Consider the following 14,007-nt stretch of genomic DNA (forward strand, 5'->3'; position numbering starts at 1 on the left):
TTTCATAACCTAATTGGAATGTTATCAAAACATTCTAAGAACATAGTTTTGTTAGCTGGGAAGCTGCTCTTTGCACTTTAGTGAAGCAAAAAAATAAGTCTGATAATATATAAATATATATCATCCATCAGGCAGCATAAATGTTGTGCAACTGATGGAAAAATATTTGGCAGGTTTTGTTTTTTGCATGTTTCAGTTAACAGCTGCTAAGGGTTTGGACGAATTTCATTATAGTTTTTGATAACTTGAGAGAAGCGAATGATTTTGATCTCCTCTGGTTTATATTTTTTGTCATCCCACAGATACTCAGGGGAAAGCAGTTTACTGGGTTTGTTATAAAGGAAGTACTTGTTTAAATGAGACTCCTCCTGCCATGCTGCCTCAATGGATTTAGATGCATCAATGTCCAGCTGCTCCCGGCAGGTTTTAGCGAGCTGATATACGTCTTTCACTAAGCCACCGATCACAGCCCCGCCATAATAATAATCACCCTCAGCAGAAGGAATGAAAGCTTGAGACTCTGGTCGGCGTTCATATGGGAATAATTCACGAGGCTTATAATAAAACCATGGATGTATGACACCTACCAGACGACTCAAAGTCTCCACCCCCCAGCGACCATAAAACTTTGAATCCACATCAAGACTGAAAATATAGTCGGCTTCATTGAGAAGTCGACTCTCAATCAGTTTCTCCAGTCTTGCCATCCTGCTCAAACTGATCTGCTGCCATCTGTTAGAACTAGGGACTGTCAACACCGTCAACTGATGTTCTTCACTAAGTTTCACTGTAGGAACCTGTTCTGGTTGATCAGTGAACACATAATAATGCACACGAAATCCAACAAAGTAATTCTGCTCTGCAGACACCAGGAAATCTTTAAGAAACCGTGTATACCTGAAAAACAGAGAGGGAGTGTGACACAATTGTAAAATAATAAAGTGGCAAATTTCTTTCAGTTTATTAAAAAAAGACTATACAATGAACTCAAATATATTGTACATTCACCCTGAGTTACCTCAGCTTTTAGATCTAGAAAGTTAAGGTTATCCATTAATTTTTTTTTATATAATTCATAATTAATAATATTATTCCTAAAATGTTTTATGCACAATTCTATAGGTCAAGGTAAGCTTAGGCTGCTGAGGAAAACTTAATTACACAAATGAAAATTATAATTTAATTAACTGTGACGTTGTAAAGAAAACCCCAGTCCTCTTAAGGTATGTGACAAGTATGCGGTTAAATCTCAAAAAAATTCAAATATCACTTTCTAGAATTATTTGGGCTGGGGGTCACTTAAATAGGATGTCTAATGTTATTTCACGCATTCTGACGTATTTATACTGTTAAAGAGTTGGATTCTCAAGCAACATGGCCAAAGTTTATGAGTTGAACGTATGCCCTGAATATTTCTGTGCCAAATGCGCTCCTTCAGGGTTCGTATAAGTTTCGAACTTTTTTTTTTTTTTTTTGAGTATGCCCCTGTATGACGTCATAAAGGGCTTTTATGGGCACTTCTCCCGAAAGAGCGAGCGCACACGCACATCAACCAGAGCGAGAGCAAGAGGAGCTAGGAAGAGTGTCATGGTCTAGTATTTGTCACTGAGTCATAGACAGTACTCTCTTAAAGGGATAGTTCACCCAAAAATGACATTTAGCCCATGGTTTACTCACCCTGAAGCTATCCTAGGGTGTATGCCATCCTTCTTTCAGACGAATACAATCGGAGTTATATTAAAAAATGTCCTGGCTCTTCCAAGCTTTGTAATGGGTGTCAATGGGTATATTTTTTTGGAAGTCCACAAAGTTACACGAAAGCATCGCTTCGCTTCAAAAGACCTTTATTAATCCCCCCAGAGCCGTGTCGAGCATTTTTATCATGGATGGATGAGCTTTGATAGCCTGGAAAAACCCTAAAAAACTTCCGGCAAATTTGAGATTTGCTCTGCAACTCCGTCTGGCCAAGAGCCCATTCAAGCCCTTTTTCAATTTTCCAAAATGAGGCACCAATCACAAAAGTTGAGGCGGGCTTTACACGATGATGATAGCGCAGTGATGTTGAAGCGTCATCTCCTTCATCGCTCTGATTGGTTTTAGGTTTATCCAATTGCGTTCAGAGGCATATGAGTGATGTCTGTTGGTGACGCCCCTTTGGAAATGGGCTGTGAATGAACCTTCCCCAGACCCACTCTCATTTACAACTGAGAAGGGTCTGGTGTCAACCAGACTAGCGCTTTGATGGACTTTCTAAAAAATATACCCATTACAAAGCTTGGAAGAGCCAGGACATTTTTTTAACATTACTCCGATTGTATTAGTCTAAAAGAAGAATGTCATATACACCTAGGATGACTTCAGGGTGAGTAAATCATGGGCTAATTTTCATTTTTTCATTCATCCCTTTAATTAGCCCGTTTGTTGCACTTTTTCCACATTTGCAAAAAATTGATTTCGACCTAATAATAGAAAAAAATTTGGTACTTTATGTAACCATCAGCAGTGCTCAAAAGACATTCTGGTTTATTTAATATTTTTTTAATTTAAAGTCAATGAAGATCAGAGATAGGAGAGATAATATACTCACTTTCCAAGAGCGAAGACTGTAGTTGCTATGGTGATGTTTTGTTGTTTGTAGATTGAATCAGTCAATATGGGATCAAATGTTCCTTCCTGTACAACTGGGGCCAACCATGGTGCAAAGGGAACAATTTTGCCATCTGGGCTGTTTTAAATGAGGGTATTCACATACATATGCATGAAATCCAAATCCAAATACATAGTAGTATAAAAGAAAAATATATGTATAAAAAAAACTGTTTATATTCTTACCCCACTGCCATGGGCTGGCTGTAAAAAAGCCTGTAAAAAAGCCTGTAAAAAAAGAAATTTGCTTGTTATTCCTCATTTTGCAACGTCTGTTGTAGATGATGTGTCTTACAGTGGGCTGAACTTGGATCTTAACATCTAAAGGTCTTGATTGACTTTATTATTGTTAAAACTCAGCAGGGTATTACACTAAAACCAGTTCCCCAGTTACCTATCAACTTCTGCATTCAACTGAAAAAATTTAACGATGTAACTTTCGACTCTCTTCACAGTTTTGCCCTTTAATACCTCAGCACCTTCCCGGAAACTTTAATCCCTTGTAGCCACTCTTTCTGAATAGCAAACTGTACAATGTGATTACATATATAACATTAGCACAAAATTAAATTAAAAGTAAAAACAAAAACAAAATTTTGGTAAAGTTAAAACAGAATTTAGGAAAAATTAAAACAGATTCCCTCTATTTTCCCTTTCAATTTACAAAGTGTTAAGGCAATATAGATAATGACTCAATGACTTGTTAGGACAAATCCTAACAGTTTGTTGCAGTTTGAAAGCGGTAGTTAAAGGAAGCCCCCACATAAACATCTTCTCCAAAAAAAGTTCAGTGACTGCCATTACATAAAATGAAGGAAGTTGAATGGATTTCTTTTCCTGGGCTCTGAATAAAATCCTGTTTCCAACACACAAGTGTAACCCACCATAAAAATGCAGCTTATATGAATGTATATAATATTGTAGAAAAACAGAGATAATAAATTTGATGTTTCATAATGTATATATTGAACTAAGTTATAACGACCATGCATGTCTTTTAACTTATGTTTCATAGTATATAACCGAAGCTATAGATTGTGAAATTAAACATTTTTCATTCTTAGTGTTTTCTTATTTAGTTTACATATACAATTCAGTTACTATACAATAACTGTATGTCTTTCTGTAAAGCTGTGTGAAAATAGCTGTACAAATAAATACATATACGGAAATATATATTACTTGATGGCAGGGACTACCTGTTTAAAATGTTTTTACAAACTGCTTTTATCTCATCTTGTACATAGCAGTGGGATTTAGCATGCTACTTAAAGCTACCACATATAAAGCTAAAACAGCTCATGTTAGCTGCAAGAAGTTATCGCAAGATATGGTTTTAGATTAGGCATCCTACTGCGGCCCGAAGGTGAGACTCATTTCTTCACCACACCGGTTAGAAACATTTCCGAGTGTGGTTCGACTTAGTCTGATGTCATGCTGATGTATGTAAAAAAACTCTTGCTAGGGAGATGTGTCGGATTCTGCAGTTTCTCTCCACCGACTGTGCTGATCAAAAGCACGATGGGTAATGACTTGCTGACGACACAGCTTAATGCTCATTGGTTTAAACAATCGTGATGTATTGTTCTCTTTTAAAATGTTAAATGTTAAAAGTCTGACATCATGTTTTTATGTGTATAAATTATGCTTTTCCCTTTTCTAGGGAGATCGAGCTGCGCCGAGATGAACAAACAAGGCGAACAAACAGGATTTCAAGCGTTGTGTTGTTCCCTGACCTCGTTTTATCACGGGTGGGGACACACATCAGCTTTGTGTTGCTTGTTTGGGAGTGGAGTATACCAAGTTAGTTATCGAAGGAGCTGACTGTGAGCATTGCGAGAAGCTGTTCGTGAGGACGCTCCGCTCCCGCCAGGGATTCTATGTGGAGGACGATTCGGTGCGTGCTCCCCAGGGTGTGGGTCCCGCTGCTGCCGAGGCACAGCGGCGACACACATCTTGGGGTTCGCAAATGGATCTGACAGGAGGGTTTGAGATGGGCCCAGCCCTATCTCAGCCTTCACCTTTCAGATCCAGTGCCTTATCTCAGGGAGAAGCACACACTGTGGTTTCTTCTCCCCGGAATGAGGCACCAATGCTGCGATTATCCAGTTCTACCAGAAAGACTCTGGATATATGATGTAACAAAGTATTAATTTTTTGACAGCCCAGCAAGCAATTATTTATAGAGTTCTTTGGCGTAGGCCTCGTCCATAGTACATAATCCGAGGGTAGCGGATCTGCATTTCCTGCCTGAAGACGAAGGCAGGGGTGCAGCCGACCCCCCGGGGAGGTATGGACAGGACCATCTTTGTGGTGGTGGGGGAGGGTGGAGGCAGTTGTCACGCCAGTATCTGCAAACTCAAATGTGTGAAAGTACCAATCTTTTATACAGCGAGTATAAGGACGTGATTCGATAGATGTGAAGGTGATATGTGACGTAGTAATTTAGTCTTCCTGACAGAACTTCATTTCTGAGGAATTGGATGTCGTCAGTATAGATGCAGGGGATTATGACAGATTGCCATCTCATACCCTTGATAATGAGGAGCTTATGGAGGTTGTGACTCGTGCTGTTGCCAAATTAAATATTGACTGACCAGCCGAGGAACAATGGGATGAAATAAAGAGTTTACTAGATGAAAGATATTTACCATCTAGATCACAGCCTCCTCGCCAGGGTTTGCCGTTTTTTCCTGATCTCCACACTGAGGTGTCGAAATCGTGGAATAAACCTGTTTCATTTTGAGTTTTTAATCCTCAGACATCTAATTACAGTAATATTATGGGTATTAAATGACAATTCCTTGGGCTGAGGAGACGCTTGAGAGCTATCTCTCTCCCGAGCAGGCCCGTCGCGACAAGGCAAGCAAACCAAGCAATTGCTTGGGGCCCCGAGCTGGCTTGGGGCCCCAAGACAACGACTGGTTAAGAATAAAATGCAACGACAAACTGTGTGAGCGTCCCTTTGATAGTCAATACAGTAAAGTGCAATGACACTGTTATCGGGGGCCCTCTCAGTAGTCGCTGACAGCAGGCAGCCAACCACGTGATCTCTGATGCCGGCAAAATACAAACCTCCTCGGCAGTCATCATGAAGCGGAATTATGCTTCAGGAAGCCAGAAAAGAAAGAAGAGAAAGGAAGAGGAGGATAAGAAAAAACAAGATAGTGGTAAATGATAAATTACACTGGATAAAATAGCTCTACTTGTCTTGTACATATGGTGTAATTTTGCAGCAGATAGGCTAGCAAAAATATGTTTATGTTAGCTACCTGCCTGACGACAAATGCTGCTTGTAACGAACAATTAGTGCAACATTTTTTTGGAATATGGTTACATAGTGTAATATGTTTTTTAACAGGATAAGGAAGACTAAGATCTGTTCCAGAATCACTGTTTATCGTATTTAATGACATGACATTTCTATAGCTTTGTAATAGGTTTTGATGAAAGTGGCATAGCATGCTAACTATTCCACCTTGATAATCTATTTGACAACGGGGGTCAGGAAAACCACACAATACATTCCGTGCATCAAACATTAGCTTGGGATGTTTTTAAGCATTGGTAGTGAAAGCAGCTGCATCCCTTCCCTTCTAATATCAAAATATGGAAATGCTAATGTGGCGGGGGAGGCGTGGTTCAGCGAGGTCTGCGACGAGAGAGAGAGTGGAGAGACGAGCGGCGGTAAGTAGGTCAAGTGTAAAATGACTGACACCTGTGTCTCGTTGCAGTAATTGGCGTGGGGAGACCGTATAAAGCAGACTGGAACCAGCGATCGAGGAGAGAGAAGGGCTGAGGTCTCGTGGGAAATGGGAATAGGTCTTTGTGAAAGACAAACCTGATCGAGTATTTTGAAACTGTGAATGAGATTTGTGTTCGACGTGCGCATGTGGCGCCAGAGCTTTGAGTTATTAAATAAAATACCCACGAGTCTCAGCCAGCTGACCCCGGTCTCCTTCCTTCACACTCACACGACAAGGGCTTGTATTACACTGGTGCCGGAATCCCGGGAAGGAAGGAGAACGCCGCCACCAAGATGCAAACTCCGTCAGCAACATCGGGGACGCCATTTGCGGACATCATTACATCGCTCGCGGGACTGCATCAAGAGAACCACCAAGCCCTGCTGGACTTGCGGGCGGATCAGGAAGGTCGGTTCCAAGCCCTGATGCAAGCCCAGCAGGCGGACCGCGAGCTGTTCCGGAGCTTGCTGGACCGGGATTTTCGGACGGAGCGGGCTTTACCCAGCCGCTCGCATGTCTCTGACGAAGATGGGAACCTCCGATGATCCCGAGGCCTTCTTGGACCTTTTCGAGAAAACGGCCGAGGCATGTGAGTGGCCATCAACCAGCTGGCCGGTTCGGCTCATTCCGCTGCTGTCGGGGGAAGCCCAGAAGACTGCTCAACAACTGCCCGTCCAGAACCTCGTGGTATACGCTGATTTAAAACGAGCCATTCTCCAAAGGGTCGGCCTCAACCCTGAGCAACATCGTCAACGCTTCCGTTCGCTGGAACTGGTGGAAGCAGACACTTTGTCTTGGCGCAGCAGCTCCGGGACTCGTGCCGCAAATGGCTGTTGGCCGGAGGAAGCGACGCCGAGGCCATCATCGACCAGGTGGTGCTGGAACAGTTCGTCTCCAGGTTGCCGAAGAGGACTGCCAAGTGGGTCCAGTGCCACCGGCCGGCGTCGCTGGATCTGGCCATCCAACTGGCGGAGGATCAACTGGCGGCGTGCTCCGGGGTCGGCGAACCCCTGCCATCTGTCTCTCTCTCTACCCCTGTCTCTCTCTCTCTCTCTCCATTACCCTAAACCCGTTCCTTTCCCCAGTACCCGCTCCAATGGACCTCCGAGGGCACCTCCCCGCTGGAAGGCTGGGGCCGAGGGCCCAGCCGGGTCGCGAGGATCCGTCAGGGGAGGTGGGCCGGGACACCCTGAAGGGCCGACGCGGTTCCTGCGCTCTCCCCACGCCAATTCCTTGACCCGCTTCCTGCCACTAGAGCGGCGGGGAAGCCTGGGCCGGCCTGTTGGCGTTGCGGGGATCCGGGCCATTTTGTGGACCGCTGCCCGGTCATGGAGGTTGGGACACTGGTCCGGATCCCGGACGTTCCGCAAGCCGCCCCCGATCAAGCCGGGTTATACCAGATACCTGTGAGTATTAAGGGGGGTACCTATCAGGCCTTGGTGGATTCAGGTTGTAACCAGACCTCTATCCATCAAAGCCTGATACAGTCCGGGGCATTGGATACGGGCCGCATGGTTAAGGTGAGGTGTGTGCACGGGGATATTGTGGAGTACCCCTTAAAAGCCATCACTATTAAATTCAGGGGACAAAATCATTGTGTGGAGGTCGCAGTTAGCCCGCACCTCTGGCATCCGTTAATTTTGGGAACGAATTGGCCAGCTTTTAAACAATTGTTGGGATGTTTAACAACGGATGCTTCTGGGAAAAAGAAAAGGCGGGGAAGGGGGGCGAGCGCTCAGGTTGGAGAGGCTGTTCCTGCACCCAGCAGAACTGTTTTAGTGGAACCGAGCGGCTTACCTGACCGCGCGCTCTCCTATCCTTATTTTGCTGTTATTAAAGACAGGTTGTATCGGGTGACCCAAGACACTCAGACAAAAGAAGATATAACCCAATTGTTAGTACCACGGGCCGTCAGGAAATGCTTTTCCAGACGGCACATTGTAATCCGATGGCGGGGCATCTAGGGATGACAGCGACATTAAATCGTTTAATGACCCGATTCTTCTGGACGGGCATTCACGAGAACGTGCGCAGGTGGTGCGCGTCGTTTCGGGAATGTCAGTTGGTAAATCCACCGGCCGCCCCAAAAGCGTCATTGCGCCCTCTACCTCTTGTGCAGGTCCCCTTCGAGAGAATTGGTATGGACCTCATCGGACCATTAGAACGATCGGCACGGGGACATCGCTTTGCGTTAGTTATAGTAGACTACGCAACGCGATATCCCGAAGCAGTGGCGTTGCGCACTATATCAGCTGAGAGTGTGGCAGACGTCCTGTTTTGTTTAATCTCCCGCGTGGGAATCCCGAAAGAGATTCTCACGGATCAAGGTACCGCGTTTATGTCACGCACGTTAAGTGAATTATATGAATTATTGGGTGGCTAGAACCCCTCTTATTCGCCGTGCGAGAGGTCCCGCAAGCCTCCACGGGGTTTTCCCCCTTCGAGCTTCTTTTTGGACGTCAGCCCCCTGGGGTGTTAGACGTCCTAAAGGAAACTTGGGAGGATGGATGCTCAGATAGCAAAAATGAAATTCAGTATGTCATGGACCTGAGAGCAAAACTCCATACACTGGGGCGGCTCTCTATGGAGTATTTGCTTCAGGCTCAGGACAGACAAAGCCGGCTGTATAACAGGGGAACTAAGCTTCGAGAGTTTGCACCGGGAGATAAAGAGCTCATTTTACTACCAACCTCCAGCTCTAAATTGTTAGCGAAGTGGCAAGGACCCTTTGAGGTCACACATCGGATAGGGGATCTCAATTATGAGGTTGTACGGACAGACAGGGGTGATTCACGGCAAATTTACCACCTCAACCTCTTAAAAAAATGGATTGAGGAGGAGTCAGTGTTGCTTGCGATGGCAGTGAGTGGAGAGGAGGATCTCGGGCCAGAAGCGATCATCAAAGGGAAATCTCTCGCCCTGGCCCCGCGGGGAGATCACCTCTCGCCCTCGCAGCTCGCTGACTTCACAAGCTTACAAAAAGAATTTGCAGATGTGTTTTCACCCCTGCCTGGTCGTACTAATCTGATCCAGCACAATATTGAGACAGAGCCGGGAGTAGTGGTTCGCAGCCGGCCATACAGATTGCCTGAACACAAAAAAAAGTGGTTCAGACGGAATTAGAGGCAATGCTGGAGATGGGACTAATTGACTAAATTGTCCCACAGTGACTGAGCAAGCCCGATAGTTTTAGTTCCTAAAACGGACGGCTCGGTACGGTTTTGTGTCGACTATCGCAGGGTGAATGCAGTGTCGAAATTCGACGCTTATCCAATGCCGCGGATTGACGAGCTGCTTGATCGGTTAGGCACGGCTCGTTTTTATTCGACGCTGGACTTAACGAAAGGATATTGGCAGATCCCCTTGTCTCCCATGTCCAAAAAAAAACAGCCTTCACCACGCCGTTCGGGTTACACCAATTTGTGACACTTCCTTTCGGGTTGTTCAGCGCCCCGGCCACGTTTCAGCGGCTCATGGACAGAATTCTGCGACCCCATGCTCCATATGCCGCTGCGTACTTGGATGATATCATCATCTACAGTAATGACTGGCAGCGGCATGTGGAGCATTTGAGGGATGGCTCCCTGGCCTGAGTCGGGCGGTGGGGGTATGTGGCGGGGGAGGCGTGGTTCAGCGAGGTCTGCGAGAGAGAGAGAGTGGAGAGACGAGCGGCGGTAAGTAGGTCAAGTGTAAAATGACTGACACCTGTGTCTCGTTGCAGTAATTGGCGTGGGGAGACCATATAAAGAGAGTGGAGAGAGAAGGGCTGAGGTCCCGTGGGAAATGGGAAGAGGTCTTTGTGAAAGACAAACCTGATCGAGTATTTTGAAACTGTGAATGAGATTTGTGTTCGACGTGCGCATGTGGCGCCAGAGCTTTGAGTTATTAAATAAAATACCCACGAGTCTCAGCCAGCTGACCCCGGTCTCCTTCCTTCACACTCACACGACAAGGGCTTGTATTACAGCTAACATATCTTTAAGTTTTCAGTAACACTTCATAATAACCATCATTAATAGATTAGTAGTAAATTGTTAGTTATTTAATCTTTAGTTAATTGTAATTTAACTGTTAGCAAACAGTCTTTTTACTTATAAATACTTTGTAACCTTACCCATCTATAAACATTATTTAACCAGAAAGAGGAACATGATTTTTATGTATTTGCACTGTAAACATTTTTTATTTATGCACAGTATATGCAACAGCAGTATTTGCACTGTAAACCTATATTATTTATATAAAGTGTGGGTTAACTTAAACTGTATGGCTATGCTGTGGTTCCTGTAGGCTTTGCGTGCTTGCGTGTGTGCGTGCGGTCTGCGGGGAAGGGGGGGAGTTGTGGGGGGTCGGGAGTGTGGTTGGGGGGGCCTCCATGTCCATTTTGCTTGGGGCCCCCAAATTCCTTCAAACGACCCTGCTCCCGAGTCAGCGTCATCATTAAAAACCCCGCCGTTACCCACCAAGCCATTAAAAGCTACTTCAGTGCTGGTGGGTAAAGCATATTCAGCAGCAGGTCAGGCTGCAGCATGCTTGCATACTATGTCTATTTTGCAAGCATACAAGGCTGATCTGCTTAGGGACATGGATGATTGTGAGGAAGTCAGCGCTGACACAATTCGAGAATTGCGTCGCGCAACCGATCTGTCTCTCCAGGCCACCAAGGAGACGGCCAAATCAGTATGCCGTTCTATGGCAGCCCTGGTGGCCACAGAGTGACACTTAGGGCCGTTACATAGTCAATGCAAGCAGGCAACGCGAGTAACGCGAGCGACGCACTCCCTTTCATAGTCTAAAAAGTGGATGCATGCAGACGCAAGCGTCACGGGCGATTCACGAGTTCACACTTACAAATGATCAGAGAGTAAATGGTTATGCGTATTTGGCGTGCTGTCCGGGGGGAGGGCTCCAAGCTCGAAAATTGGGCCCGAACCCAGAGTACTCCCCCCCCCTGTATCTCTGTTTAGGAAGATAACCAGGCAAGTGTGAGGAGATGGGGTGGTGGAGGGATGCTGAAAACTGTCGAGGAATATGAGAGAGTCGACTGCGTATATTTATAGGCTTTACTCATGCTGATTGAGTGGACCTGTTGATTACTGATTGCTGACAGCTGGTTGGAATGACTTGATTGTTTGATCATTAGAATGTTTTCCTCCCGAACCCTGTTAATAAAACATCAATTCACGAGTTCACACTTACGAATGATCAGAGAGGAAATGGTTATGCGTATTTGGTGTGCTGTCCGGGGGGAGGGCTCCGAGCTCGAAAATTGGGCCCGAACCCAGAGTACTCCCCAAAAAGCTAAGTGAGCAAAGGACAGCCGCCGACTTAAAGACCCCCGAAAAGAGCGCAGAGATTGGCGGGCTGGCATTTCAAGGAGAGCCTGGTTATTTGGCCGGGAGAGCTCTCGCAGCGTCGGGTAAGTATGGATGTTTGAACAGGGGAGTTCTTGTGGCGATAGTAACGGCATCAGAATGGGTAAGCCTCACCAGTCAGGAAAGAGAAGACATAGATGCTCGACCGGGAAGGCTCTCGCTGTGTCCGCTGGGAGATAAATACTCGCTGGACGGAGAAAGAGAAGACATAGATGCTCGACTTGGAAGGCTCTCGCTGTGTCCGCTGGGAGATCAATACTCGCTGGAGGGAGAAAGAGAAGACATAGATGCTCGACCGGGGAAGGCTCTCGCTGAGTCCGCTGGGAGATCAATACTCGCTGGACAGAGAAAGAGAAGACATGGAGTTTCAGCCGGGAAGGCTCTTGCTGTTTTTTGTGTTTTTTTTAAATATACCGGCGATGAGGGTTTGGTGGGCTTTTTTGATATGGAATCGGTTGGTTCTTATGTAGCTTTGGAAAGCGTCTGAGGACCATCCTCCAAGCAGTTTGTGTCTCTGGTGCTTCCCATGCGAAGCCTGGACGAGGAGAGACATTTCCAGTACATTAGGATGTCAGTGCCAAAACTTTATCAATATAATTTGGTCATATATATGCGGATGTATACGTGTAAGCTCGCATATTTTTTCCTCTTCGCCCGCCATTTTATTCAAATCTTCTTCTGTAAACATAATATAGTTGAAATTAATGTACAATACTTGCAATGTCTCCCCCACGACAACGCATTGTATTGCGTGCATCGGTGCGTCGCATATCAAAAACTAGGATGACACATTTGGCTACACATCGACGCATAATGGCGGGCGAAGCGTAGCGATGAGTAGCCTTGCAGACGCGTATGCGTACCGATGCGTTGACTATGTAACGGCCCTTATGGTTGAATTTATCTGATATTAAAGATAGAGACAGATCTGTTCTTTTGGATGCTCCACTTTCGCCTTCGAGTTTATTCGGCAACACAGGAACTTCACAGGAAGCTCCTGAGGTTCGCTTTCGGGGGCGAAGCGTTCCAGTATCGGGTACTTCTGTTCGGCCTAGGTTTATCACCCGCACCTTCACAAATTGTGTGGATGCAGCTCTGGCTCCCCTGAGACTCCAGGGGATCCACGTGTTGAACTGTATCGACGATTGGTTGATTTTAGCTCAAACCGAGCAGATGGCAGTTCGGCATCGGGATGTCGTTCTGTCTCACTTGAAGATGTTGGGGTGTAGAAGAGTGTACTCCTCCCGTCTCAGAGGACTACTTTTCTAGGTGTGGTATGGGATTCGATAACGATGCGGGCACAATTGTCAACAACACATATTTCTTTCCGGGGCATCTAAAACAGGGAGCGGATAACCTGTGGAGGCAGGGGCTGAGGCCCGGGGAATGGAGACTTCACCCCGAGGTGGTGGCTATATCTGCCATTTCTATATCTGCTATTCTTAAGGTCACTACTAATGTTTCGGGCCCAATCCTGCTGCAGGCCTTCTGTCCTCCACCTTTTATTACACCAGATCAGGAAAACTTAATCTGCTTTGCCCTGTTCGGGCTTTGGATGCTTATGTACACGGAGCTGCCCTGTGACATTATTCGGATCAATTATTTGTCTGTTTCGGGTCACCAAGAAAAGGTTACCCTGCTTCCAAGCAGATTATGAGCAAGTGGGTAGTCGAGGCTATCTCACTTGCTTATGAACCGGCTGGTCAGGTGGCTGGTCAGCCTTCACCTTTGGCTGTCCGGGCCCATTTTACTAGGAGTATGGCTGCCTCTAAGGCTTTATTATCGGGAGTTTCCCTCCTTCACATCTGTGATGCGGCAGGCTGGTCCTCACCGCATGTTTTTGTTAGATTTTATGATTTGGATCTTGGAACTAGGGTGCTTGCTTCTTAGTGTGCGCAATGACTTCACACAGAACAGGCACTTGCTATTATGGCGTCACGGGTATGGTGTTCCCACCGCGTCTCGACGCAGCTCGAGTTCCCTTGAAAGGGAACGTTTCAGGTTACGTATGTAACCCTGGTTCCCTGAGAGGGAACGAGATGCTGCGTTGCCCTGCCATACTTACCATGTCGACTTACTTCGGCCTATCAGAAGCTAATGCCGTTTGTTTTCAGGTGTGCTTTTTAGTTTCCTGGTCGATGACCTCATCTTTCCATTGGAATGATAATACACGGGCTTCACAACGCAATCAGACCGTATATTTTAAAGCAACTTAAGACCGGAGGATTATCATCCCAGAG

General features: G+C 45.8%; 1 protein-coding gene across 1 annotated transcript; it reads right to left on the bottom strand.

Annotated features, from left to right (window-relative positions):
• Nucleotides 1-206: 206 nt before the first annotated feature.
• LOC143710779 (globoside alpha-1,3-N-acetylgalactosaminyltransferase 1-like) lies at nucleotides 207-6,719 on the bottom strand. The gene is made up of 3 exons (XM_077201943.1): nucleotides 6,574-6,719; nucleotides 2,588-2,725; nucleotides 207-897 (listed from the first exon to the last, which is right to left on the bottom strand). Exons 1-3 carry the CDS (start codon nucleotides 6,717-6,719, stop codon nucleotides 207-209), a joined length of 975 nt encoding a protein of 324 aa, XP_077058058.1.
• Nucleotides 6,720-14,007: the final 7,288 nt, after the last annotated feature.

The sequence above is a fragment of the Siphateles boraxobius genome, unplaced genomic scaffold (assembly GCF_051911475.1).
Source record: "Siphateles boraxobius isolate OS27281-9 unplaced genomic scaffold, OSU_SipBor_1 48, whole genome shotgun sequence".
Taxonomy (NCBI): Eukaryota; Metazoa; Chordata; class Actinopteri; order Cypriniformes; family Leuciscidae; genus Siphateles; species Siphateles boraxobius.

Excerpts from the sequence above, each read along its gene's own strand:
- LOC143710779 (XM_077201943.1), bottom strand. The coding sequence starts at position 6,719 with ATGGCGTCCCCGATGTTGCTGACGGAGTTTGCATCTTGGTGGCGGCGT. Across the intron at positions 2,726-6,573 it reads CAGCTGGCTGAGACTCGTGG|CCCAGATGGCAAAATTGTTC; the intron begins GTATTTTATTTA and ends CATTTAAAACAG. Across the intron at positions 898-2,587 it reads ACAGTCTTCGCTCTTGGAAA|GTATACACGGTTTCTTAAAG; the intron begins GTGAGTATATTA and ends TCTGTTTTTCAG.